This window comes from Chinchilla lanigera, unplaced genomic scaffold, assembly GCF_000276665.1.
Source record: "Chinchilla lanigera isolate Chin_1 unplaced genomic scaffold, ChiLan1.0 scaffold00116, whole genome shotgun sequence".
NCBI lineage: Eukaryota > Metazoa > Chordata > Mammalia > Rodentia > Chinchillidae > Chinchilla > Chinchilla lanigera.
In genome coordinates this window covers 419,418-446,271 of record NW_004955517.1, presented here as the reverse complement: position 1 = coordinate 446,271, position 26,854 = coordinate 419,418, and the positions used below count along the sequence as shown (strand labels likewise).

At 42.1% G+C, this 26,854-nt stretch overlaps 1 protein-coding gene across 7 annotated transcripts in view; it reads right to left on the bottom strand.

Moving 5' to 3' along the window:
* Magi1 (membrane associated guanylate kinase, WW and PDZ domain containing 1) overlaps positions 1 to 26,854 on the bottom strand; it is a 599,700-nt gene that overhangs the window by 208,127 nt on the left and 364,719 nt on the right. For all 7 annotated transcript variants that reach the window (XM_005409004.2, XM_005409005.2, XM_005409007.2 and 4 more), the window contains exon 2: positions 22,736 to 22,852. In XM_005409004.2, coding sequence (XP_005409061.1) covers positions 22,736 to 22,852 — 117 coding nt within the window. The remainder of the gene's footprint in view (positions 1 to 22,735; positions 22,853 to 26,854) is intronic.

Below are 26,854 nucleotides of genomic sequence, written 5' to 3'. Positions count from 1 at the left end.
CGGGCGGAGAGCGGCGAGGGCGCGAAGAGACGCCCGGCCCGCGCCTTTACATCACGGGCGGCATTTCTAACACATGACAACAGTTTCCATCTGCATTGAAGCCGGGGTGGGAAGCAGGCGCATTACATCACCGCGCCGGGTTCCTCCAGCCCAGCTGGGGATCTAGGCCGGCGGGGTCAGCGCGCACCTGCGGACAGGCGCGGCCCGCCGGGGTCCCCAGCGGGCAGAACCGACCCACCCCAGCCGGGTCCTGCGGCCTCTGGGCGAGGAAAGGCGCGAGCCAGGGTGCCCCAACCGCAGCGTGGGAGGGTGCGCGGACGGCCTCGGAGGGGAGGGCCACGGAGGGGGCCTGCGTGGGAGGGTGCCGCTCGGACTCCTAAGCTGCGAGCCCTCCTGCCTCCTCCTCAACTTTAGAAGCAATTCTGCAGATAATTACTCTTATGTATGAAATAATTGTTTCCCTTGGGGTTAAAGAGGTCGGTCTAGAGTGTGCATTTGAAAGAATCTACTTTTTTCTTTGGTGGTACCAGAGACTGACCACAGGGCCTTCACATTGACCTATAGCTCTTGACTTTTTTTTTTTTTTTTTTTTTTTTTTGGTTTTTCTCTGGTACCGGGAACCGAACTCACGACCTTGCGCTTGCCAGGCAGGCGCTTTGCCCCAAGGATGCATATCAAAATTGGCCAAAGAGACACCTGTGGCAGAGTTCAGAAGGGCTTCTTCTTTTTTTTTTTTTTTTCCCCGCCGTACTGGGGATTGAACTCAGTGCTTGCCAGGCAGGCGCTTGTGCCACTGAGCTATATCCCCAGCCCCTTGACTCTTTCTTTTTTCTTCCTTTCTTCCTTCCTTCCTTTCTTTCTTCCTTTTTCTTCCTTTTCCTTCCTCCCTTCCTCCCTTCCTATCACAGTATCTCACTAAGTCACTAAATGGTTAGGCTGAGCTTAACCTTGCCATCCTACTGCCTCAGTTTCCCAGAGTGCTGGAATTACAAGTATTTACCACCAAGAAACCACTCTCATGAACTGACACTTAGCAGTTACGGGTAGAACTGGGTTCAAGAATTGAGTCCTGTAGTTCTTGGCTGCTTATCTTCTGTGTTACTCAAACCCATTCTTTAAAGGAGTGTGTAAGAGCCCTGGGTTGTTATCTCCACCCTATCTCTTGTGAGGTATTCCCCCCCTCACCTCCATGAGAGAAACTTTCCTGAGAGACTTCCAGCTTTAGAAAAACTTTTCTCTGTGCTCCAGTGAGCACCCCCTGGCAAGTGCCTAAACTAAGCCCTAGCGCAAGACAAGAGACAGCCCAGACTGTCAGGGAGGCCTGCCCTCCCACTGCCCAAGTGCCAAAGTCCAGGCTGGCATCCTCCAGGAATCCATGGCTACAAGCCGCTGTGAGAAGAACAATGACAAGAAGACAGGGACAGGGAGGAACAAGTCCAGAGACATTCCTAGTTCTAGCGTTCTAGGAGAGGGCACCCATGGAACACAGACCTCAGATGGAGAGGAAGCCACACTACAGGTGACGGCAAAGCACTTGGAAGGGTGCAGGGAGCACAGCAGAGAGGGCAGCGGGCCACTCAGACCACAGGATAAGGGGAGTTTTCCCTCTGGATTTCAGAGCAGATGACAAAGCAAAACATACTCCAAATCTGCTACTTGGTCAACAGGCATTGTGGACGTGAACCTGACCTTGTGGTCCCTGGACATTCCCTGGTGTGGAGGGACTGCATTTCTAATGCTCCTTTTTCTGCTGGTCACTTACCCAACACCCCACCCCAATTACTTGCCTATGTCCCCATGTGTAAAACCCAGATGAAAAAAATAGCTTCTTGTGGGGAGGATGATACATAGTAATTGGCCCCTCACACAGTTATATAAAAGATACCTGCTCATACCATCACTATTATTATTAATTTATTTCTATATAACACACTGAAACAAAATAAAAGCATGTACCCTCACTATTTCAGCGAGGACATCAGCATGGAACACCTGTCAGGGCTTCATTCTGCAAAGCACAGACCGGAATCCAGGACGTCAGCCCACCTAGCAAAAACAAGTTCATTTGCTCCATTCTTGATTCACATCGCTCTGGAGTGCTATAAGGGTCTTGAGTGCTCAATACAAAGTATTAGCTCCCATTTTTTGGTCTCAGAGAAACAGAAGCTTGATTTCATCAACCATGCACATGTGAGAATTAACATCATTCCCTCTCCATCATCATCAAAAAACAAAAGCAGATATTACCAACAACTTTCAAAAAGCCTTTAGCCACAACCTAATGGTGAAAAATGGAATGTGTATTTTTATTAGTTTTCCACAAGAATATGATAGCACAGCACAAATTAAATTGCTCTTTCACAAGGGAACTGCATAGAGATTGTATGAAGGGAATAAAAATACAAAAGTCATTCTCTTTATGAAAATAAGAAGGGAATTTTAATTTAAAAAGTATGCAAAGATGTAGCTTTCCAATCTTCAATGGGGGAGAAAAATAGCCTTCATTTGGTTTGGAAATAACCCTAACAGTAACAAATACATTTCAATTAGAACTCCAAAGAAGAGGTTTCTCTACGTACAAGGAGAAGAGTCCATGGAAATCTACTCAGGTTTTATCAGAGAATCTACACTCAATCTCAAAATCCAAGGCTCTCAAGATTGTGTGGTCCCCAGCATAAACCTGGAGAGGTGGTTAACTGGATTTCTTCTGAAATCATTTGTTATATACAAAAGCCCCAGAGCCAGCTGGCCTGGGCTAGCCTTTCTTCCTGGGGGCCTAACTTCCAGACTGTCCTCAGGGCACCTCCCTAGCACTGACAAAGGTGTGGACAAATGTAGACACTTCTTAGGAGCAACATTCTAACAAACTGTAACAGAAGGGCCATTAATTTCCCTCTAAGTCCATCCAAACTGACAAGAAATATGCTTAGAAATTACACAAATTAAATACTGTAGGAAAGTGAGTCTGTGACAGGAGGCAGTAGTACCTGTTAAGTTATGAGAGTGGGGTCTGGTGTCTAACTAGCTCAAAGCCCACCTCTCCCTCTTTCTGGTGGGCCAAATTTTGCAACACTTTTACTTTCTTATCTGTAAAATGGGGGAAAAAAGGGTTCCTACCTCTTAAGATAGACATGAAGACTAAAGAGGTGAAAATAAGACAAAAAGGAGGGCTTAGGACAGAGCAAGTGCTCAGCAAGAATCACTGCTACTGCCACAACTGGTGACCAAGATGCGGAGTTGTGCGGAACGCTGCCCTCCATCCAGGTCTGCTCAGCACATACCAAGCACACGACTCTGTGGGGTGAAGCAGCGTGAAACACCAGTGGGGATAGAAAAAGAGCTCTGTACTTATGCTGAAATAGAAATGTTCTCTGGATAAAATTATGAACCTACAATACAGGCCACATTCACTGGGCAAAATGCAATATAAAAGACATTAACAGTAAAAAGGAAAGCAAAAATAATAATAGAATTTATAGGATGTTCCCAAGTACCTACACAGAAGGAAATTATGGCCTTAATGGATTTATTAGAGAATAAGAGATGGAAAATAAGTGAGTCACGCTTTCTACTTATAAAGTGATAAAAAATAAACGTAAACCTGGATATGATGGTACCTACACTCTCAGCACTTAAGGAGGCCGAGGCTGGAGGATCCTAAGTTTAAGCCCAGGGTGGGCAAGGTAGCAATATATTAAGACCCTATCTGAAAAATTTTTTTAAATAATTTTGAAAAGGATAGGAATATAGCTCAGTTGGGAGGTTCTAGGTTCAATCCCCAGTATAGGGGTAAAAAGTAAAATAAGCTTAAAGAAAAACAGCACAAAATTCAGCAAACAGTTGTGGGGAAGTTGAAAATTTACAAGCAAAAGAGTAAATCTGGAACCATATCTCACACCATACATTAAGATTTACTTAAAATAGTTCTTAGAACTAAATGTGCGAGCTAAAATAATAAAACAGACAAAAACAAGAGTACATTTTTATGATCCTGGGTTAGGCAATGACAGCAAAAGCAACACAAGAATAATTAGATCCATTAGACTACATAAAAATAAGTGTACTTTTTTTTTTTCCCAGTACCGGGAATTGAACTCATGACCTTGCGCTTGCCAGGCAGGCGCTGTGCCACTGAGCTAAATCCCCGGCCCTAATAAGTGTATTTTCTGCTGAAAATTATATTACAAAGAAAATTAAAGATTACCCATTGAGTGAGAGAGACTATGTATGAATCACATATTTGATATGGGACTTATATATAGACTATACAAAGATGTCTGACAAGTGAACAATAAACTGACAACCCATTTGATAAACAGGCAAAGGATTTAAGTAGATTTTTCTCCAAAGATATTAACACAAGTGGCCAATAAGCACATGAGAAAGTGCTCAATATAATTAGCCAAAAGGAAAATATCAACGAAAACCACAATGAGATACAATTTCATACCCACTACGATGCTATTATCGAGAAGACAAGTGTTAGCAAGGGTGCGAAGAACTGATCTGTCACACACTGGACACAAAGGTGCAGCCACTTGGAGAACAGTGTATCAGTTCCTCAAGAGTCAGCTGTGATAGGTGCGGAACTCTGCTTCTCTGAATGTACCCAAGAAAAAGAAAACCGTGTATCTACACAAACGTCAGTGTGGGTGCTCACAACAGCATTACTCCCAGCAGCCAAGGAGAACCAACAGTTGGGAGTCCACGGGCTGGTACATGAGCACAGTGTACATGCTCATGTAACAGTACTGAGCAAAACAAGAGGGCAAAGTACCATGAAAACACTGTGTTGCATTAAAGAAGTCAGACACACAATAGCACATATTGTGTTAATTCCACCTATGTGAAACGTCTGCAGTGGGTAAAAACAGGATGACAGAAAGCAGGCTAGAAACTCCTACAGCTCTGGGAGCTGGGTGTGTATGTGTGTGTGTGTGGTGACTATTAATGGCCACAGAGCTCTGGGGGTATAAAATATTCTAAAATTAGACTGCAATGACACTTGCACAACCTGTGTCTAGGACACAATGGTGATTTTCCAATACTCTGGAAGGCTGAGAAAACTGAAGCCTAGTGTGAGCAATTTGGTGGCTTAGCAAGACCCTGTCTCAAAATTTAAAAAGAAAAATTTTTTTTAAAAGCTGGAGCTGCAGCTTAAATGCAAAGGCCTCAAGCTCAATCCCCCATACCACCATCTCTTGCCCAAAAAGAGGAAGACTGATTTATTTCCATATATCTAAGACAATGCCACACATAAGTTACTTTTTAAGTAATCTGAAATCTAGACTGAATGGATTTTCTAGAATAATAAATTAGTGAAATTGTCTTAAACAGTAAAAACCAGGGTAGACCAATGACTACAACCAAAATGAAGAACAATTTCTCCCTCCCTCTTTCCAGAGGCAAAGACAGGAAACATGATAGACTTTATGAAGCCTTCAAACAAGGGTGTGCCACCCTTTACATTAACCTACACACACCTTCTACGTATTTTCTATGGGTTCATTTATGTTATTGTTTGGATCTTTTCTGTGGTTGCTTTTTATTTGTTTGTTTATTTTTTGGTACCAGGAATAGAACTCAGGACCTTGCGCTTGCCCGGCAGGCACTGTGCTGCTGGGCTATATCCCCAGCCCCTATGCTTCGGATCTTAAATGTCCTCTGAAGCTCAGGCATTAAACATTTGGTCCTCAGCTGGTGGCACTCTTTTGTGGTGATGGAGCCTTGGGAGGTGTGGCTGGTGGAGGGAAGCAGCACTCTTAGGGGTATATGCCCTCGAAGAGGACACCAAGGCTCTTACCTCTTCCTCCTCTCTCTTGCTCCTGGCTGCCATGAAGTAAGCAGGTTTCCTTGGATCGTGCTTCCACCATGAGGTGCTGCCTTGCTGCAGGCCCAAAACATGGATTCAAGCAGCCAAGACTCTGGCACTACAAGCAAAAATAACCCTCTGTGCCTTCAACTTGAGTTTTTCGGGTATTTTATCATAGTGATGGGAAAGTAATAAATACATATTTATGAACTATTAGAAAAGATCTCTTAGGAATACCTTTTGTTTTACTTTGTTTTGTTTTGACAGTACTGAGGGTGAAACCCAGGGCCTTGTGCATGCTCTACCACTAAGCTGTACACCCAGCCCCAAATACTTTTGGAAGAGGATGGTGCTGGGATGATCCCCAGAGCCTCACACCTACTTCATGAGTGACCAAGGAATTAAATGATGGTCTGTGGTTACACCATTCAATTGGGGTGGTCAAGTGAGATTCTGAAATTCATTGTACTGCTTCTATTTTTAATTTTCAATTTTATATGTGTCACTTTTATAACAAAACCAGTTATTTAACAATTATTTGAAATGACAAAATTAAAGTATTAATTGGAAATATGGATTAAATTTCTGTCTGGCTGATGAAACCAAGGAAAGCAGATAAGCGGGAGGCATCACTGTGACCTGAAAGCAATTACTTAACTGTAGGAGAAGTCACTAGGGAAATAGAGTCTCCTTGTGCTGGACTTGCTGTGCAGCCTACCCACACACAAACTCAAAACAAAGTAATAAAAAAAGAATAGCCTTGTATTTTATGTATTTGTGATGCTACTTATAAAAAACAGAAATTAATTTCTCATCGTCTGGAGGACAGAGTTCCAAGATCAAGGTGCTAGCAGGCTCGATGTCTGGTGAGAGGCGCTCTTTCCTTCCCAGATGGTGGCTTATGTCCATCTCTGGGAAGACGAACCCTGGGTCCTCACAGTGCAAAAGAAGAAAGGACACTGAAGCGACTGAAGGCCCCACTTGATAATACCATCACCTTGGCTATAAAGTTTCAACGAATGACTGTGGTGAAACACATACATCACAGCATCATGTAATTTTTTTCAATGCCCAAGCTGCCTTAATTTTAAGATGTCATTAACTGCAAGTTGCGTCTTTCTTTTTTAGTGAAAAAGAAAAGCACTACATTAAATTAAATATACACACCTATGTTTGGAAACAACCAAATGAAGAAAAATATATGTATCTGAAAATTGAGATATACTGGTACTATATAATAAAGGAAATGGATAAAAATGAAAAACACTCTTCAAATGACATTATTTATTTATTTAATTAATTAATTTTTGGTGCTGGGAATCAAACTCAGGACCTTGCACTTGCCAGGCAGGCACTTGTGCCACTGAGCTAGATCCCCAGCCCCTCAAATGACATTTTAAACTGTATTCCTTAATTCTATAGCAAAGCTGTGCCTGGATAAGGATGCTTAGTTAGGTATTGGTATTAATTTATAATGGTTATTGAGGAAACAACAAATATTGCTGAGGAAAGGGGAAAAAAACAAAGGGCCTTAGTTTGCTGCTTTTTTAAACAGCTCAAGGACCTCATTATAATATTAGCATATAATACGGAACTGGTGTCAGAGTTGCTGTTGTTGACTTTTTTCCTGGCTTATAGAAAATGATGATTTTCACATATCAAAGACAAATGACAGGCTGGGGACATAGCCCAGAGGCACAGCACCTGCCTAGCAAATACAAGTCTTGAGTTTACTACCTGGTATCAAAGAAAAAAAAATATAAATGACAATTCACTTTATAGTTATATATATACTATAGAAATTGGTGTCCTCCTTATAATAAACTTTGATTTCTACCATAAATAAAAAGGAGGGGAAAAAAAGGAAAGCAGTGTGAAATGCTGTTTTCCAGCTACATTTTGAATTGAATTGCCATGGATGTGTGAGGAGGTGACTTCTGAAGAATAACTTCACTGACAACAGTCTGGCTTTGCGGGTGAGGGGCAGTAGTGGGAACTGAACCTAGGTGCTCTACCGCTAAGCTACAACCCCATGTCCTTTAAAATTTTGTTTTGAGACACAGTCTCACTAAGTTGCCCAAGCTGACCTTAAAACTTTCTATCCTTCTGCCTTAGGCTTCCAAGTAGCTGAGATCACAAGTGTGCACCACTGCGCTTAGCTACTAGGACTTTTTAAGTGAACTGGAGAACCAAACAACAGATGGAAAATGAACAGAATTCCTTCAGATATCAGTCTTAACAAGAAATGGAAACAGCGATGCAGAATATTTCCCTTACTGTGTCGGTACTTTAGCAGTGCTGCTCTCCATGCTGCGAAAGATGACGGTCTTCCTGGCTGGTACCAAGGGGAGCATTCTTACAGGTTTCCCTAAGAAAGAGCAGTGGCAGCAAGCTTCCAGTTGTTATAGCTCCACAATGGCTCACACCAAATGAGAAAAGAACCACTGTTGGGGCTGGGGATTTAGCTCAGCGGCACAGTGCCTGCCTGGCAACCACGAGGTCGTGAGTTCAATTCCCAGTACTGGGAAAAACAAAAACAAAAACAAAAACAACCCCCCCACCAAAAAAAAAGAACCACTCTTCATCCACTTTATCAAATACAGAAGTGCCAGAAACTTCAAACTTTTGTTGTACAAGGCATGCTATAAAGGCCAACCCTTTTAAATGCAAATGGGTTGTTTTATAAAATCACATCCCTCCATCCTTAAAATTGTGCAACCTCCATTAAACCTATGCTCTCACCCTTTTGTCTCTTCTGCTTGGCTCTTGCTGGCTTCAGAACACAAACTGGGGGTTTGGTATTATGTTCACCAGGTCAATGTCAGAATTTTAACCTGTGGAGCTCATGCAATGCTCCCTACCAGCCAAATGAAGCGCGGAAGAGTCTGCCAGAGTGACTAAGTGCAGGGCCAGGAAATACAGACCTGCAGCAGTGTTAGCAGTGTAGGGCACCAGCATTTCCGAACTCCCCCAGCTCTTCCCATGGACCGCCATGTACACACATTAATGGAGGACCGGGCACTACAGGAGGCCTCCTAAGGAACCTACAAGGGAGGTGTCATTTTCCTAATTTTATGAATGAGGAAAGTGAGTCTCTGAGAAGCTAACTGACAGGGAGGGGAAAAGTAAGGGACAAAGCCCAGTCTCTATTCCTCCATGAGCCCCACTCACACCCGGGGCAGGCAGACATCTGTAGTTTGGCACTGTGTCTACGTTTTCTCTCTCTCTCCTCTTCTCAGAAACAAACTTCTGGTTCTCATTTGTTTCCACTGCGAAGAGAAAATTCTGAGAACTGACCTCTAATGTGCCCGTGAACAAGTCAATCACTGTAGCCTACTGCATCTGTGCTTGTGACCACTGTCTCCCTTCTCGTACTACAAGTACAAAAAAGACAGGCGGAAAAGGACGTTGGAAAGTCGTACTGGCTGTTCATCTGGTAGAAGCACAGATTTAATTTTAAAAATCTAGATATTACTCTGCCAGGCTTTCTTTGTGCCGCAGCAAAGTGCTTCACACTTTGTGCACGGAGATTAATATTCACTTCATGTCACTGTGCCCACAAACGGTACACCGAGTAATAAGCACTGCTCTCTTCTGCAAGCTAAACTAAAGGTTAGGCAACCCACCCGAGCACTGTCCTGAGCACACACACAGTTTAAAACCCAGTTCTCTCTATAAATCAGAAAATGGCAAGCAATCTAATTTAAAAGACAAGTGGGAACAGACTTAAATGACAGATTCATAAAGGAAAACACACAAATGGACAGAGAGCATTTGAAGTGGTTCTCCATATCATTCTATGTCAGTAAACTGCAAATTAAAGTCACAGTGAGATACCCACTAGACATTAACCAAGATGGCAAAAAATGTTTAAAAACTGACAGTACCCAATGTTGGTGCAAATGAGGAGAATCTTAACTCCTTGTAGGCACCAGCACAAATGGTATGGTACAAACACTCTGAACACCATTGGCAATATCTACTACAACTGAGTATGTCTCCATTGCAATCCAGCAGTTCTGCTTGGAGAAATGCACACATATATTCACTTGCATAAGAACATTCACAGCAACAGCTAAAAAGTGGAAACAATTCAAATCACCAGAAGAATGGGTCATGGTATACTTACACAATCAAAAACTATAAATTAGAAAAAATAAAATTACATTCATAAATAATAAGGATGATTTTCATAAGGGTAATAGCAGTGAAAGATATTGGAACCAAAGAATGCATACTGTATGATTCTACTTATCTGAAATGCAGGAACAGGCAAAATTAGTCTGTGGGGACAGCACTGGACTCATGGCTCCCTCTGGGAAGAGGGCTGTTCAGTGGGAGGGGACAGGAGGGGCTAACAGAATGCATGGTGTGTTCAGTAAACTGTTCTGGTTAGTGGTTAGATGACTGGAAGCGTGCACGTGTGTATACAAAATTCAGCAAGCTACTCACTTAAGATTCACCTAAGTTCCTATATAGATTTTAGACCTTAATTTAATTTTAAAAGGGGTCTCTTGGAACTGAAATATGCCTAGCTCAGTAACTATTCATAAACATCAAGCTATCCCGGAAAGAAAGGAAAGAAAGAGAGGCAAAGGAATGGAAGAACAGAAGGAGGAAGGAAGAGCATAAAGAATGGAGGAAAAAAATTTTAAAAAATAAAAATTTTTTTAAAATGTGGGGCTGGGATTTAGCTCAGCAGCACAGTGCCTGCCTGGCAAGCACGAGGTCGTGAGTTCGATTCCTAGTACTGGAAAAAAAAAACAGAATGGAGGAAAAGTGAAGGCTGAAGTACCACAGAAGGCCAGGTCTCTAAAGCACAGGGTACGAGTTCAGGACAAACAAAACCACTGTACTAACAAACTGCACTTTCCAGCCATTCCATGCTCTCTAGGAAGAGTGCATGTTTTAATCATATATGACCATTTCTTGATTTATAAATGAGGCACTCTTCGGTGAACTGCTCAGCTCACCGACAGGGTCCCTAACTGATGCAGAGCCACATGGGCATCTAACTCTGACATAATGTGGAGGACAGAATATTCACTTTCCAACAGGTAGCCTTCAGGAATACTAGAACTGGGAACCAAACATGAACTCAGGCAAACCTGCACTAGCAGCAAAGTTCTGTCTACTAGGAAAAACCCACCCAGAGCTCAGAGTTAGTTGTGGTCATGCAGGCAAGATGGTTAGAGCTGGGGCAGAATCCCACTCCACCTGGTGGTTTCATATAATGCCTCATTGTCCATTTATATCATATGTATAAAGAATATTTCATGTACAACTCCAGCAACTTTTTCTTTCAAAATTTTATGGAAACAGGTATTGGTTTTCCCCCCCAAATCACTAATTAAATGAAGCTGAAACTGTGTAAAACCATTTAGAGGTGAAAATAAGAACTTTATATTCTTTAATTCAGTTGACAAAGCCATACAAATTGCAGTAATCCTATAAAGTCTGCTTGTAATCATCTCACCCTATAAGTCGGGAAAGGAGAAAAATATCAAAAACTCACTTATGTACAGCAACTATGATCAGAAAGTCACAGTATAAATCTTGCACAGGTCCCTGGCTTGGGGACCCAATCATTTCATTTCTAATAAAGCAAAATTCTGTCTCACTTCTCAGCACAAAGCGCGTAACAACAATACTTCCTACAGAAGGGAAGGCCCACTTCCAACAGATCCTAAGGGTAGAGAAACCTCACTTCAATAACAACAGACTTCTTTTAGAAGCAAAGGTCAGGAACTAGGAATGGAGAAGTACGGAGAAGGCTGAGCCCCGCTGTAAGACCAGGGTTTTGCAAGGCCCATCTTTTTGCTTAACGGTCCCAGGGTGGCCCTTGGAGAACTGTCAGCTGCCCTCTGTATGCTTCTTCTTTTAACAAACAACTGACACTGAGTCTGCAGCTGTGGTGCAAAGAAGGGAACTCATTTATCCCACACCTTCGAAGGACTGCGCTGGAGGGGCAGCTGCAATGTCATTTGCCCGGGGTTCCTATTTACAACAGACCTTAATTTTTTATTTCTCTGGCAACAGGGTTTCTCTAAGTTGCCCAGGTTGGCCTTGAATTTGCAGTCTGTCTGCCTCAGCCTCCTGAGCAGCTGAGATTACAGGCATGTGCCCTATGAAATATTAAAACCACATCCTAACCTTTGTTGTGGCTTTTTGTTGTTGTTGTTGTTCTTCTTCTTTGGTTGTAAATATTTATGGATAGCCAAAAACAGATGTGGTCTCTCGGCACTTAAGACATCCTCAGGAGCAAGCCCCACTCATAGGACTACATTATTTTGGGACCTGGCCCAGAAGTCTAGACTGCTTACAGGGTCTACTGCTCCCCACTATACAGATTCCCTGTTATAGAGCAAAGAGGCCTAGAGATATTAACTGGAGTGTCATGCCCTCACCCATGCAGGGAGATGTTTTCTGATACCCCCAGGGAAAAAGGTTCTACTACTTTTTTCTGGATTCCTCCCTGCTTACTGGGGATTAAACCTGGTGTGTCTACCACTGAGCTACATCTCCACATTTTATTTTATTCTGAGATGGGATCTCACAAAGTTATCCATTCTGGCCTTAATCTGTGACTCTTGCTTCTACCTCCTGAAGCACAGATATGTGCCATAATGCCATGATGCCCAGATTTCTTGCTCTTTGGGGGGATATTTATTTTATTTCCTATGCCACACTCATTTCTTGGTCTAAAGACTGTGCAAACCAATTGCACTCTCTCCCAGGATTTGTATCTAGCTAAATATCTGCTGGTGGAACTTGGCTGGTGCATAAGCCTTACATTTAGGCACTGCCCAGCATCAGTCAGCTGCACTGCAGACTGAATAGTGCCCCCTAGAGTTGTCCTAGAGTGGCTTCATTGTGTTCTAAGACTAGAAAAACAACACACACCACCCTACCAACCAAGAATAGGAATAAGCTTAATTACTGATTCTATTTCTCCCCCCTTGTATCTGTACAGCAGGCAGCAGGAGCCACTGGACAAGAGTGGCACTTAGGGAACTACACAGCACAGCTCTACCACTCCTCACGGTAACAGCTTCAGCAAGTTATTTCGCTTCTGTGGCTCAGTTTCCTTGAATGTGAAGAACGAAAGGAACTACATCATAGGATCACTGAGAGGACGAACTGAGTACACACTATCGTGGAACAGAACCTAGCACATGAACAGCTACTATTCAATATATGCTTATAATAACATTATTATTTGGTAAAAGCTAATCAAAGGAAATGTGGTTATTAATGGGAGTTCTAGTACCCAACTCAATTGCCTGCATTTCAACCCTATTGCACAACTGCAAGAAAGTCAAACTTACTAGTCTCAGTTTCCTCATCTTTAAAGGAGGATAATAGTAGCACATAATATTAGAGGCGTTCCACAAGGACTAAATGAGACACTTTAATTAAGACTTTTAGAATAACTTTGGTATTCCATGGGAGTTACAGTTTTGTTTTAAAATATGCACATCTTCCAGACTAGTCTAATACTTCCACTGACATACATGATCAAGGTGCTAACAAAATCTCATAGCCAGGTGTGGAGTACACACTATAATCTTACCACTCAGGAGTCTGTGGCAGGAGAAGTGCCACAAGTTTGAGGCAGTCTGGGCTACATATGAGTTCAAGGCTAGGCCGGCTGGGACTATCTACATAGTCCTGACCCAAAAACCAACCCCCCGACAAAAAGGTACAAACAATATCTCAATTCTAGGATAAAAACACAGATAAAAGTAAGGATGAAGGACCCCAAGATAAAACAATATCATCCCCTTTCTCTCAAAGCAAAATTTGTTGTTTTACTGTTGTTGTTTTGATATGGGTTAATTTTATTTTTTAAAAGAATGCTTTATTTGAAAGTATTTCCAAATGTATAGAAAGTTTTAAGACTAAAAACCGCACAAAGATCCTCACATACCCTTTACCAGACTCACTTACAATTAACATTTCAACCTACTGGCTGCTAATTATTTGTCTTCCCTCTGCCTGTTACCACACCTAACAGAGTTTTAGCCATTTTTTAATGTTTGACAGCTGCTTGAGAGTCAGCTCTGTCACTCTGGCCGTCTACCCCATGCTTGGGTGTACATTTCCCCAAAATGAGAAGTGGCTACTGGCCAGTCTTGGGTGGGTACAGGGCTGGTATCGAACCCAGAGCCTCAAACATGTTAAGCACCCACTCTACCACAGACCTACAGGCCTGACCCTAGGTAACTTGTTAATTATATATATATATTTTTGTTTTGTTTTGATTTATTTTGTTTTGTTTTTGATACTAAGAATCAAACTCAGGACCTTGGGCTTCCCAGGTCGGCACTTATGCTACTGAGCTATATCCCCAGCCCCAACTGGCTAATTTTAAATGCAATATGAAGATGTGTCATAGGTCGGTAAGTACGTATTTTATTCACATTTGTAGCTGAAATCAAACAATGGTTTGTCTGTCTAAATTTAAGGCAACCATTTTAGGAGGCTTCCATCACACCAGAGTCTTTCGCTAAAGCCAGAAAAGTGCAGTACTCTTACGCAGAGTGGAGTATCCTTACATGGACCTCAGCACAAATGCACACAACCACAAGAGACACCAGAAAATTAACTTGCATTTTTTATTAAACATTTTGATACAAGGGTATGTCTTTACAAATATATTATACTCTGTTCACTTGACTTAAATGATTCATGGGAAACTAAAATATGGCAAAACCTTCCCTAAAATAAGTAATAGATGGTAAGGATACTATGAAAACATCCATGTGCCTTCACACACTGCTATGGAAACTGCTCTATAACTGCAACAAACCACTTGCGCCCAGAGCCCCTGGAGGGCACAGGCACGGGCATTCCGTGACTGCTGTTTGAGCGGCCCGGGTCTGGCTCCTGCGCGTGTTCTGACCTGACTAGGGAAGCAGAACCTGGCAGGCTGCGACCCGCTGCCACCACGGTTCCCAACTGCAACAAATCTTGATGAGAAGTCAGCTAAAATTATAGAGTAATTAAATAAATTAACATGGCTGCCAAATAGATACATTAGTATCCTACACCCAGACAAGGACTAATCCATATGTTATTAAGAGAACACTCTTTAAAATCCAATATGTTAATTTAAAAATGGTCTTTAAGGTCACAGCAGGCAGAGAAATAAACCAAGAGCTTAGATTCTGAAGGCAGTCAGAACAGGGCTTGAGGCTGAGTTCCATTACTAAACTGCATGTGCTTGAACAAGACACCTAAGCTCTCCACCTCACAGTTGTCACCCTCAGGATATGCACTGCAGCAGTTATGTCTCTCGGCATTTGGTGAGGGCTAGCAAGTAACAAACCCAGGCTGGGGGCGTAACCTGAGGATTGAACGCCTGCCTCACATGTGAAAGCCCTGGGTTCCTCCCACACTTCCAAAAACAGAAAAAAAAACCAGCAAAAGAAAATGAAAAAAAAACCCTTGTAATCAGCACAGTGCCTGATGCATATAGTAAGCACTCAACTAATGATACATGTATGATACATGTTACTATTAAGTGGTGAGGTCTAGCCTAACATGTTTCCATAGGATTGTAAATCACACCAACTCAAATTAAACTTTAATTCCTATAGCTTTCCCACCTTCTACACTCCTGAGAAATTAGAAAACACCAGCTAAACCATGTTTGTTTGAATCTGTTAACAGACACATATAAATCAAGTCCAGCATTACGAGCTTCTGAGTTTGTAATTCTTCCTTTTTTTCTCTACTGTGACTCTATCCACTCAGCAACTACTCAATGGCAATTAGGGTTAACAATACGCAATAAGACATACAAAGAGAAACAACACTGGGGAATTGGTTGATGCTGGGAATATGCAGAGAATGTGCTGTTTCAAGCATGCCTATTATTGGCTAAATCACCCAATTATTAACCTCACTATATTCTTGTTTTGTTTTTTGTTTGTTTTTTCCAGTACTGGGAATCGAACTCATGACCTTGCACTTGCCAGGCAGGCACTGTGCCGCTGATCTAAGTCCCCAGCCCCAATCTCACTATATTCTTGCCTAGCATCTAGGGTTGCTGGATTGTTACTCAATAAATACTGAGAAGTTATTCTTAAAACTTAGCTGTTCAAGGCAGGGGGTTGTGGATGGGAGAGTTTTCACATAAATAAGGTCAAAGTATGTATGCTGGACATATAAAGCCTAGTGTGATAGTAGTGGAAAGTGGAAACTAATAAGATCTAGATAGATAACTCATGATATGTCAGAATCATTGATCAAGATAATGAAAAACAGTGGAGTCCCAGGAAGCAGGACAGCTGGCCATGCTCACAAAACTGCTAAGTGGTGGAGTCTGCTGGCCTGGCCTGGCCTCCACACCCAAATGTTCCAGACCCAACTGAATGATATCAAGTGCCAGTGACACACATGAAGGCGGCAGTGACTCGAAGCACGCCACATGGGCTGTGGAAAGGGGCTCAAGGGTGATGTTGCCACCTTTCTGGTGATTTCTTCCAGTTACATACGCCATTTTGCTAAACTAAACCAGCTGATAAGACAAGTGACTCTAAATAGGGATGGTTTAAAATAATGACTTGTGGATCTATCTGACTGGAATCGCACTCAGTATACGATCTGGGGCCTCCCTAAGGCTCATCTTCTCCATTGGAAAATGGATAGAACCCTCACTTTATACTTGAAAACATGGCTAAGTAGATTAAAGGAAATAATGAAAGTGAAGTGTTACAGGGTTCCTGTGTTCTTTTTATTATTAATTATTAATTTCATTATTAATTTTCAAATTATGAACCATATGGCAGGTGAACTTCTCTGCCTCTTTGACCCCATACGTCATATAAAATGATAGCAATACCTACCAATGATACCATCATATAGAAATCACAAAATGACCTTGAATAATGCTTGACCTCTATTAGCACAGAGTGATAAAGGACAGCTGCCTGTCTAGTGCAAAATTAAGAATTTTAGAGTAGAACTTAAACCTTAAATTTAAAATGTCTATATAACCCTATAGGAAGAAGGCTGATAAAATACATAGGATAGGAAAAGGAAATAGGAAGGTAAATAAGCAGAGTGTCAACAGAAGACACTGATAGATTAGAATAAGCAAAACCTATACAGTAACCAATGGCATGATACCCCACCAAAATGTCAGGTTTAGTATTAATAACACATATACTGAGGAAATAGCTTTAGACCTTTGTTAACAATGGGCTTGTTAATAAAGTACCCCAAGATGAGACAAACAAACCCATTCCTGAGAGGATTCCCCCAGCCCCGGTACCAGGAATCGAACTCACGACCTCGCGCTTGCCAGGCAGGCGCTGTGCCGCTGAGCTAAATCCCCAGCCCCTCTGAGAGGATTTTGAAACCAGCACCTCCCCGTGAGCCCTGTATACCTAAAGTTGCTGCAAGTTGCTGCAAGGGGAACTGCCCAAGTCAGGGAGGCATAGGAACTGCCTATCAGAAACCTCTCTCTTGTGCTGTAGGAAATAATCACAGTTACCGTGGTTCTGGCTTCTATAAATGAAAGGGTCTCAGTCACCTTCCTGTTTCCTTTCAAGGCCTCAGCAGTCATGTAGATGAAAATTTCTTTACAGTTACCTGATCTTAGAACCTTTAGCTCCAAATTATACCAAAACAAAAAGCATTAACTCAATTCCTAGCTTTGTAATGTATCATAGAACTCCGTCTGGACTATTGTGAGATTTCGTGAAAATAAATAACATTTTACATTATACATGGTGAAATAGGAAAACATGTAAGAGAAGTAATACAGTAAGCATAGAGGGAAATCCCCTTACCATATGCAATCCTGTGTTTATACTGTTTCTGTTAGCACTGTGCTGAGCATTATAAAAAGTATAAAAATAAATCAAAAGCCTAAGAATTTACACCACTATCCCATGAATCTGCTTTGCTGTTAGAACACACATTACACAGGATGTTTTCAGCGGTACCATATTTAAAGTTACTCCCTGCCATATATACAGTATTGTGTAGGACAGGAAGTCCAGTGCCACCGTAGGAACCATTTACTTGTGTGTTCGAATTCTTGGCTTTTCTAAGGGTGGCCAATTGAAAGCCAATGCAGAGCAAATAAGTTTGATAGGGAAAAAGGGCATACATGGGAATAAGCAGTAGGGTGATGGACCACTGGGTCCAGACCACAGACCAGCTGGGGGCACACAGGAAAGGGAGAGAAAGAGGTGAGAACCGACGGAAAGTTTTACTACATCAGAGGCAATAACCATCTGTGACTGAACAGAAAAGAGAGAGGGTACAAGAGTGAAATGGATTGGAGCCCACCCAGGGTATTAACTGTCTATGTGCTGCAGGTGAGGCTACAGTTAGAGAGGACATGACAGATATTGACAGATCCAGATAGATCATGGCAGAGTACCTGGTATACAGCAGGAATCCTCAAAATGAAGAGCTATTATTGTTATTAGTTACAAACTAGGCATTGCAAAGGGCAACACGATCCTCGTAATTTTTGACACCACTTACTCTGCTGAGAAGACAATGACAGTAACAATACTGAGGAAGTTATGAATGTCCTTTATCTCATCAGTCTTAACCCACGCTTGCAGAACTCTCTAGTTTATGAAGTGCAACAGAAGCAACTCCCAGTGATAAACACAACCTGGACACAGAGATGTACACCTCAGGAGATAAAGCATCTTCCACATTTGGTTATTTATCTTGGTCTCTTGCTGATTAAAAGGTCTCATGTATGCTGTCAGCTCTACTTATGGACAGTCATGCCGAATGGGTCTATTTCAGGCAAGCCATTGTAGAAACAACTGCACCTAAGAGAAAATAACAGGTACAAAAGGTTCCAGAGATAATTTATAGCCCACTCGCAATAACAGGCAATGCTAAATGTTAGCAGGTGAATTTGACACCTCCATAAATAAAGACCAGAGTCTTCTATGTTTACTACATCAAATCTCAATTGTCTTATAGGTCAGACGTGTTTAACACCTTTGGAAATTCCTTCGAGTCAATGATGGGTACCTCTTAACCAGGTTACAATGGCTTCAGTGTCAGGGACAGCCCTGATCAACAGAGTGTGAAGCCAAGAAGGAGCCAGGTCACCCCCTCCTCTTTCAGGTGGCCTTGGCCTGGACAGAACGATGAGCTCCCGGGAGCAGAGCCCGGGGAAGTGGGAGGAGAGCCAGGGCAATGCCCGGGACACTGGGAACCCAGCGCTGCAGGAGAGTGGCGTCTCCTCCAGACAGCAGCCGCACAGCAAACGACAAGTGCCATCAGGAAGCGCATTTATCTCCAGGGGAAAGCCGGACATTCCAAAGCGACCGTCTGAGATGTTGTCACACCAGCAGGGACAAGCAGTCGAAAGGCCAGAGGCTATCAGTGCAGGAGGCACAGGGATACAGACTGTAATTCGGAGGCCCTGGGAATGGGCACACCCGCTCCTAGACCCCTGATGCCTGCCCTGCTTTCCTCCGGGCTCCGTGCGCCTGCCGTCAATCATCAAAGTCCCTACTGGCCACTGTAGCCCGTCTCCAGTGTAAGCCACTGAGCTGCCTTTTATCCTGACACTTTACGCACTAAGTTTCTCTCAAAGGCTAAGTGATCATGAAAAAAATATTTGACAACTTTTTCCATTTGTTTATTCATTTGACGAATATTATCCAACAGTCCAAGCACCAAGGTAGAGGTGGAGTGGTCACTGAGGCAGATACAGCACCGATTCACCAACTGCGACTCTCACAGGACAAGCAGCCCAGCAGCAGCATGGGAGAGGCGAGAGGGCAGCTCAGGAGCAGGGAGGACGGCAGTGGGCCGAAGCAGTCCCACAGGAACACAGGGAAACAGGAGCAAGGGGTGTGCCCAGCTCCGGGAAGACGCCAAGTGTGCTACAGGTGGAGGGAGTGTATGGCAGAAGCAGCGAGGGGACAGAGGTGGGGAATGTGAACAGAGTTAGGGGTGAAGAAGACAGGAACCTTAATCAGATGATTCTGAAGAAGAGAGAAGTGATCATGTTTATGCTCACTTCAGATCCATTTATTTAAAGGTGGTTTTTCTTTTTCTTTCGAGACAGAGCCTTGCTGTGTAGCCCAGGCTGGCCTCGAACTTGTAGCAAGCCTCCCAAGTGCTGGCATTATAGGTGTGTGTCACCATGTTCAGCTTAAAGATGGTTTTTCATAGAAATGTAAATATGGGAAATCATGGGAAAGCAGATAAATGTAAATGTGGGAAATCAGATAAATGAAAATGTCCTATAAAAATTATATAACGACTTTAGGAATCTGAGTAATCGTTAAAATTAAAACTCTACTGTGCATACCAATGAACTACTTGAAAATTACAGACATGACACTAATCTTCAAGGCATGCCTTACATCATTCCCATATGCAAGACATAAAACTTCATTTTACATTACTAAGACCATAAATTCAGCAATCAAAAATAAGAAGAAATTCTTTTTATCTTCACTATCAAGTGTCCATTTCTATAATACTATGATCATTAATTATGCCCAGTGTGGGAGTTAGAGAGACCAACTTTAACCCCAACAGGGCTCCTTGCTAATTGGTGAGTTTAAGCAAGCTCTTAACCCTCTGAGGCTGTCTGCACTAATAAGATCTACCTCAAGATGGGTGTGTGTAACCAGGGAGACAGCAGTTGAGCTGGGGCTACATTTCCCACTTTCTGGAAGCGTGCATCAGACCCAGAGAGGTTACGCGACTTTCCCCAGGCCATAGAGCTAGCAGAGCAGCCTGCACCTTCATACCACGACTTCTGCTTCACTCTGCATTTGCTGCTCTTTCCTCTCATTTTCTGGCAGTCATTTTCTGCAGTAAATGTAATTAAATTCCTACTAAGATGAAATTTTTCAATGTGGAAAAAAGAGTTCTTGAATAAAGGGGAAAAAAGCAAAGTGAAAAATAATAATAATGAACAAAACCAGCACTATATAAACATGTTAAAATGGTGAATTATATGGTATGTGAATATCTCAATAAAGCTTTTAAAATAAAAAAATAAAAATAGCAGTGGGTGAGAAGTGAGTACAGTGGTACTCAAAAGTGATAAGATCTGAGGATGTGAAGTTTCATTGCTTTATCCTCTTCTCTGTAAAATAAGACTGCTGTTACCTGCATTGTCTTTGTCAAGAAACAAAGATAAAACTGATTTCCAAATAGTAAAGTCCATCACGATGCACATGATGACACTCACCCAAGCTGGGAAAAGAGGTGCTTTACCCCCTCATTTCTAATGCCCCACAAAACCCCTAAAATGCACAAGAAGCTCACCCCCACTAGCAAGCACCAGCTCAGACTGCCCCTCTCAAAGTACACATTTAGCAGCAGGAAGTATTCCAGAGTCTGCAGCTGAGGGTGACTTGGTTCCCCGCAGGATCCATTCTCCAGACCCAGGGCTTCCTGTCCCATACACAACTCTCTGAGTGCTCTGCTTCACTGGGCACATGAGCCAAAGGGCCAAACACAGGTGGCCAGAGTGGCCACGGGTGTAACAGAACTGCAAGTCTTCTCATGTTAAACTGACCTCAAAGCAGACCACTTCTACATTTTCTTCCCACTTACATAGGAAGTAGAAAGTGAATTATTATTCATGTTCTCTTTCGATGGGGCCACCATTTCCAAATTCCAGATTTGCTGGTTTCACACAAACAAAACATCAATACTAAGGGTTTTATGCAACCAAGGACAAACATGATTTTTTTCTGCTGTTTTAAAAAACTGAGGTAATTTTTGCCCCAATTCTTACAGAGTGGCAAGCTTAAAATCAAGCCGTTTAGCTCAGAGTCAGGTCCAGTCAGTCAGTGGAAAAAATAATGGGAAAACATGCCAACACATAACCATGGTAACACCACAGATGCATCAGGAGATGGTGTGCTCATCTGCTTCACCCCCATCTCTCAAACTGAAATGTAAGTGGGGGAAAAGTACACAAGGAACAGTCATGAGTTTGCATACTGGGTACGGCATTCAGCCAGCTATACTGTACCTTCAGCAGCAGTGACGGACCAGGCTCTCGATGGCCAAGAAGACCTTGATCTCTACTTACTGGTTACTCTGGTTTTGCATCTGTATGATGGGTGTTAAAGAGCATCACCTTCAAATATTAAATTCCAAGTAATAAACCCAAGATCAAAGCCAGGCATGGCGGCACACACCTGTAATCTCAGCATTCAAGAGGCTGAGGCAGGAACACTGCTGTGAGTTCAAGCCCAACCTAAACTACATAGTGAGACCCTGTCTCAAACACAACCAACCAACCAACCAACCATAAACCAGGATCACTCTTTCCTCATCAAACAACCCCATGTACTTCTAAGATTTATATCCTATGACTCGCCTGCAGGGAACATGGTGTGGTAGAACACAGTGATAATTCACTAAATCAAGCATCTTGCTTTCTCATATTTGGTCTTACCCATCAAGTGCTCTGATCTGTGGAAACCGTGTCTTCAAATAATCCTGATTTATGAGTTCATAAACTGGGCAGAAGGCAGGAGGAACGTGAGATGCCACTGAAGCATCTACTTTACAGACGGCCAGGAAGGACCCACTCTCTCCACACAGGTCAGTCGGGGTCTCTGGCCTGGCCCGGGCCCTGAATAGTAGTGATGGGACACTGATGGGGGCCCACGCCAGCGAGGCCAAGCCTTCACAAATGCTCATGCTCCTCACCCGTGCTCTGCCCGTCAGAGTTCAAGAGGCCAGGACCACCACACACCGTTCCCGCTCACTTGAAAAGTTACCTGCCCACTGCCAATTCAGAAGTGGCAGAGCCACACTGCAATGTGCAGGACTTCTGGCATCATTAAGCAGACAAGCTCAGTACTCCAGAGACAGACGCAGAGCTCTTCCTTCACCCCAGCACTTTTCACACACTCACAAAGCAGCAGCACACCAAGCCTGGCTACTCACAAGGCACAGCATGGCGGTAAAGGTTGTCCCTTATGGTCTGCTGGAGCTCATGATCAGGAGACCCTTTCTGGAACCGTTGACTGAGAAAATGTCGCAGGTCCTTGTTGAGCCTTCCTCCTGTGGAAAATACGTAACACAGACAGAAGACATCAACAACAGGGGTTCCTGGGAAGGGCGTGCTACAAAGCCACCCACAGAAGCTCCAGTCCAACCCCATGGTCCTCAGCAGGATGTACTTGGGATTCCCCCTGCAGGAAAAGCAAGCAAAGGGCATCATAAAGCAAGGTCCCATGTCACAAGAACTACGACACTAGAAGGCTTTCAACTAGGCTACTGCATTTGAAATAGGTGACCCTGACAGATACTACCAGTGGGAGAGTCAATGGTCGAACCCTCAAGAAAGACAAGTCAGCAGCAACTGTCAAATATGTACACTATTCTTTCACCAGGGATTCAATTGGTAGGAATTTTCCCTGAGAATATACTTGCAAAAGTACACTCAAATCTCCAGTACTGTTGACTACAGCATTTTTGCGACTGCAAATAAATAAAAATAAAGGCAAAAGACCAGGAAACAGGGCCAGGGATATAGCTCAGTGGAATAAGCACCTACCTGGCAAGCGCAAGGTCCTGAGTTCGATTGCCGGTACAAAAAAAAAAGACCAGGAAACAAAGATCTATTCAGTAAAGCAGATCTTATCCATATTGTAACTATTCTGCATAAAATATATCTTTATGGGCTGATATGGAAGGAAATATGTAAAATAGTATATAATTTTTGCTTTTGGTAAAAGTGAATTTTTTTATTTTAAAAATTTTAAAAACTAATGAAACAACAATGAAGATAAAGTCAAAACAACATAAAAACAACAAAAATGATACATGACCTCAAAACAAAATGATAGGAGTTAACAATGGTTGCAATAAACTAACATTACATACTGTTATCTTCAACGAAGTTGTTCAGTCCACCAGATGTAAGAATGTCAGATTGATCAAACAATCAAAGACAGTAACAACTAATAAAAAAAAATTGGAAATGATGCAGAGCTTCACCATACAAGATGGTAGGAGTTCAACAATGGTTCTTATTAGCTAGAATAGGTGTATTGCTGATGTCTGTGGGACATTGAAAGGAATAGTCAACACTCAAAATTTTCTCTTTTCTTGACCAATTTTGCACACTTGAATTTGGTAATTAGAATGACTGATCTGAAAACAATATGCAGTACAAAAGTGAATTTTTAAAAGGAGAGGGGCTAAGGCTATTCAGTGATAAATACCTATATCTACAAGGCACTGGGTTTAAACCCAAACACTAACTAAATAAATAAAAAGGAATCATTAAAAACTTTGAACATTGATTTCCATTAGGAAGACAGACTTGAACTGAGCAGATGGAGACTTTCTTCATCTTTACAGATAGATAATATCATATGTGCACTTCTCTATCACCTGATTTTAAGCACTAGATACATATTGCTTTTTTACTGTTCTTGTTTAAGCCAGAGTAACCTGAGTGTGTCTATATGTTTATGTCCTTGTAATTCTCTGAATTTAACAGAAAAAAAAGCTAAAATAATCACACTTGCAAAAATGTGTCACAGAAAAGAGACACATTTTTAAAAATCATAATCAAATTATAATCTTCAACAGAAGGCTTATAGATCAACCTAGTGTTCACTCTTAATGGAGAAAGACGCTTCAATGTCAGCTAGAAACGACAAGACTTAGATTGTCCTTCCCTTTTTAGACAAGATAAAAGTTAGGTAAGAGCATTTTTAGCCTTGGAGAAACAATGTAACAACCAAGTAACCTGGTTAGACACAAAACTCATGTCAACAGATGCTATCTTCTTCATCTTCAAAAAGTGTACACCATGAAGACAGTGATGTTTATGATGGTGACATTTCCCAGCCAGCTCAGGAAACTACTGACCTTTATTTCAACACCATGTTCCAATGACTCACAGTTGCTTGCTCATTTTGGAATAAACTAATGAAAGCCCACTTGAAATATTTTTTAGTTGTATGACACCCAAAGTTTCAGTGAGTCCATCTTAGGTTGTTCAGTTACTATGTACTGTATGTACTAACTAAATGAGGAAGACAAACACCTCCGCAGTCTTAGTATACACCCAGAATGAGCAGAACATTTAAACACATAATTTAACGAAGGAATATATATATGACTGACCATTGAATATATGAAACAATTTTAGATATCATCAGTTATCTGAACAATAAAAAGTCAAACCATAACGAGATCCCATTATACATCAACCAGAACAGCAAACATAAACACGACCAACAGTGTCGTTTTGGCAAGGCTGTGGAGCAGTGGGAAGCCTACACGCTGCTAGTGGGTGTAAGAAGTGGTCCACCCCCTGAGAACACAGTCTGGTTCATCTTATGATGTCACACCTTCACTAGTCAAGCACCATCAATGTCACACTTATTTCCACGAGGAAAATGAGAACATGTCTGCACACACACAACAAACATGTACACAAACCTTCACAGCAGTCTTATTCATACAAGTCCCAAGCACACACTAAAAGGTGAACAGAGAAGCAAACTGCGGTATATTGTAACAATGAAGTGCTACACAATTATTTAAAAACAATGACTGAGCATGGTGGTGCACACCTGTAATCCCAGCACTTGGGAGGCTGAGGCAGGAGGATCACTGTGAGTTTGAGGCCACCCTGGGCTATGTTGTGAGTTCAAGGCCAGCCTGCACTTGAACTACGCATAGTCTCCAAGCAAACAAAGAACTCCCCCCTAAACAAAAACAAACTACTAACATATGCAACAACATTGATAAACCTCAGTCAGGCACACAGTGTTGAGTAAAAGAAGCCAGACACAAGAAAACACGCTGTATGATTTCATTTATACACAGTTTTAGAACATGGTAAACTGATTTATAGCAACAGAAAAGAGTTCAACGGTTTCCTGGAGTTGAGGGAAGCAAAGACTAACTGGAAAGGAAGAGTCAGATCTATGGGGTATATGGACAGTATCAAGGGAGAAACTTCACAAGGGGCACACGGGGCTGCTCTACTAGTTTTACAATTTCCTGTGAGTCTATAGCTTAAAAATAAGTTTTACAAAAGGGAGAACAAAAGGGAACTTTTGGGGGAGACACCAATATAGTATTTAAAACGAGTTTATCTGTTTGTCAAGTTATAGAACCGTATACATAAAAGAAGTGCATTTAATTATCTGAATCATACAGCAAAAGAGCTGATATCAAATGTTTAAAGTTTACCTAACAGTCACGTGACTACTATGGTATGTCCCAGATACTGTCATAAATGCTTAGTGCTCTTTTCCGCTAGAGAGTTGGTGACCTTGGTCATCAAACCAAAACGGCTTCGGTCTGAAGCCTGGCTCCAGTGTGTATTAGAGTGAGCCTGAGCACAAGGCTTAATCTCTGACCCTCACTTCTCATTCGTAAAAATAGAACATGACATAATAGTAGCTCCATCACAAGATTGTCACAAGCATGGAATGGAAGTGACACATTTGGACAGAGGTTGGCAAAGAGAAAGCACTTAATGAAAGTTGGGAGCCATAACTGTTAGAATGTCAAGTGGACAAGTGCTGAGGTGAGTAGAGGAGGACATAAAAGCAGTCCAAACATGAACTGTTACTTGCTGTTTGGGGAAAAAAGGGCACAGAGACATAAAATCTATCCTATTGGCTTTAAAACAACCAGAAACAAAGCACAGGTTCAGGGAAATGTGGGTCAAAAGCAAGTCTGCTTGCTGTTAAATAGTGTGGACTTATATAAACTAGGTAACAAATATTTGGTGTGTATTTAATATATTCCAGACACTGTGCTAAGAAAGTTCAGAGAAAAAAGTAAATCACTGCTGTCTGATAGTCATACCTGCTATTTTCTAGCTTCACTGAAAGGACAACAATGTTTTCCCACAAAATTGTTATTGCCTACAATCGATGGTTTTGTATTCCTTTTATTAAAAGGACAGTGACAGTTTTCATTTAAGCTGTGGATAGCAAAGATGTCTGTCATATCCAAACGCAATGCCCGAGTCAAAAGCAAAGTCCCAAAGACCATTCCCAAGTTAGTACCTCCCTTCGTACAAACAGC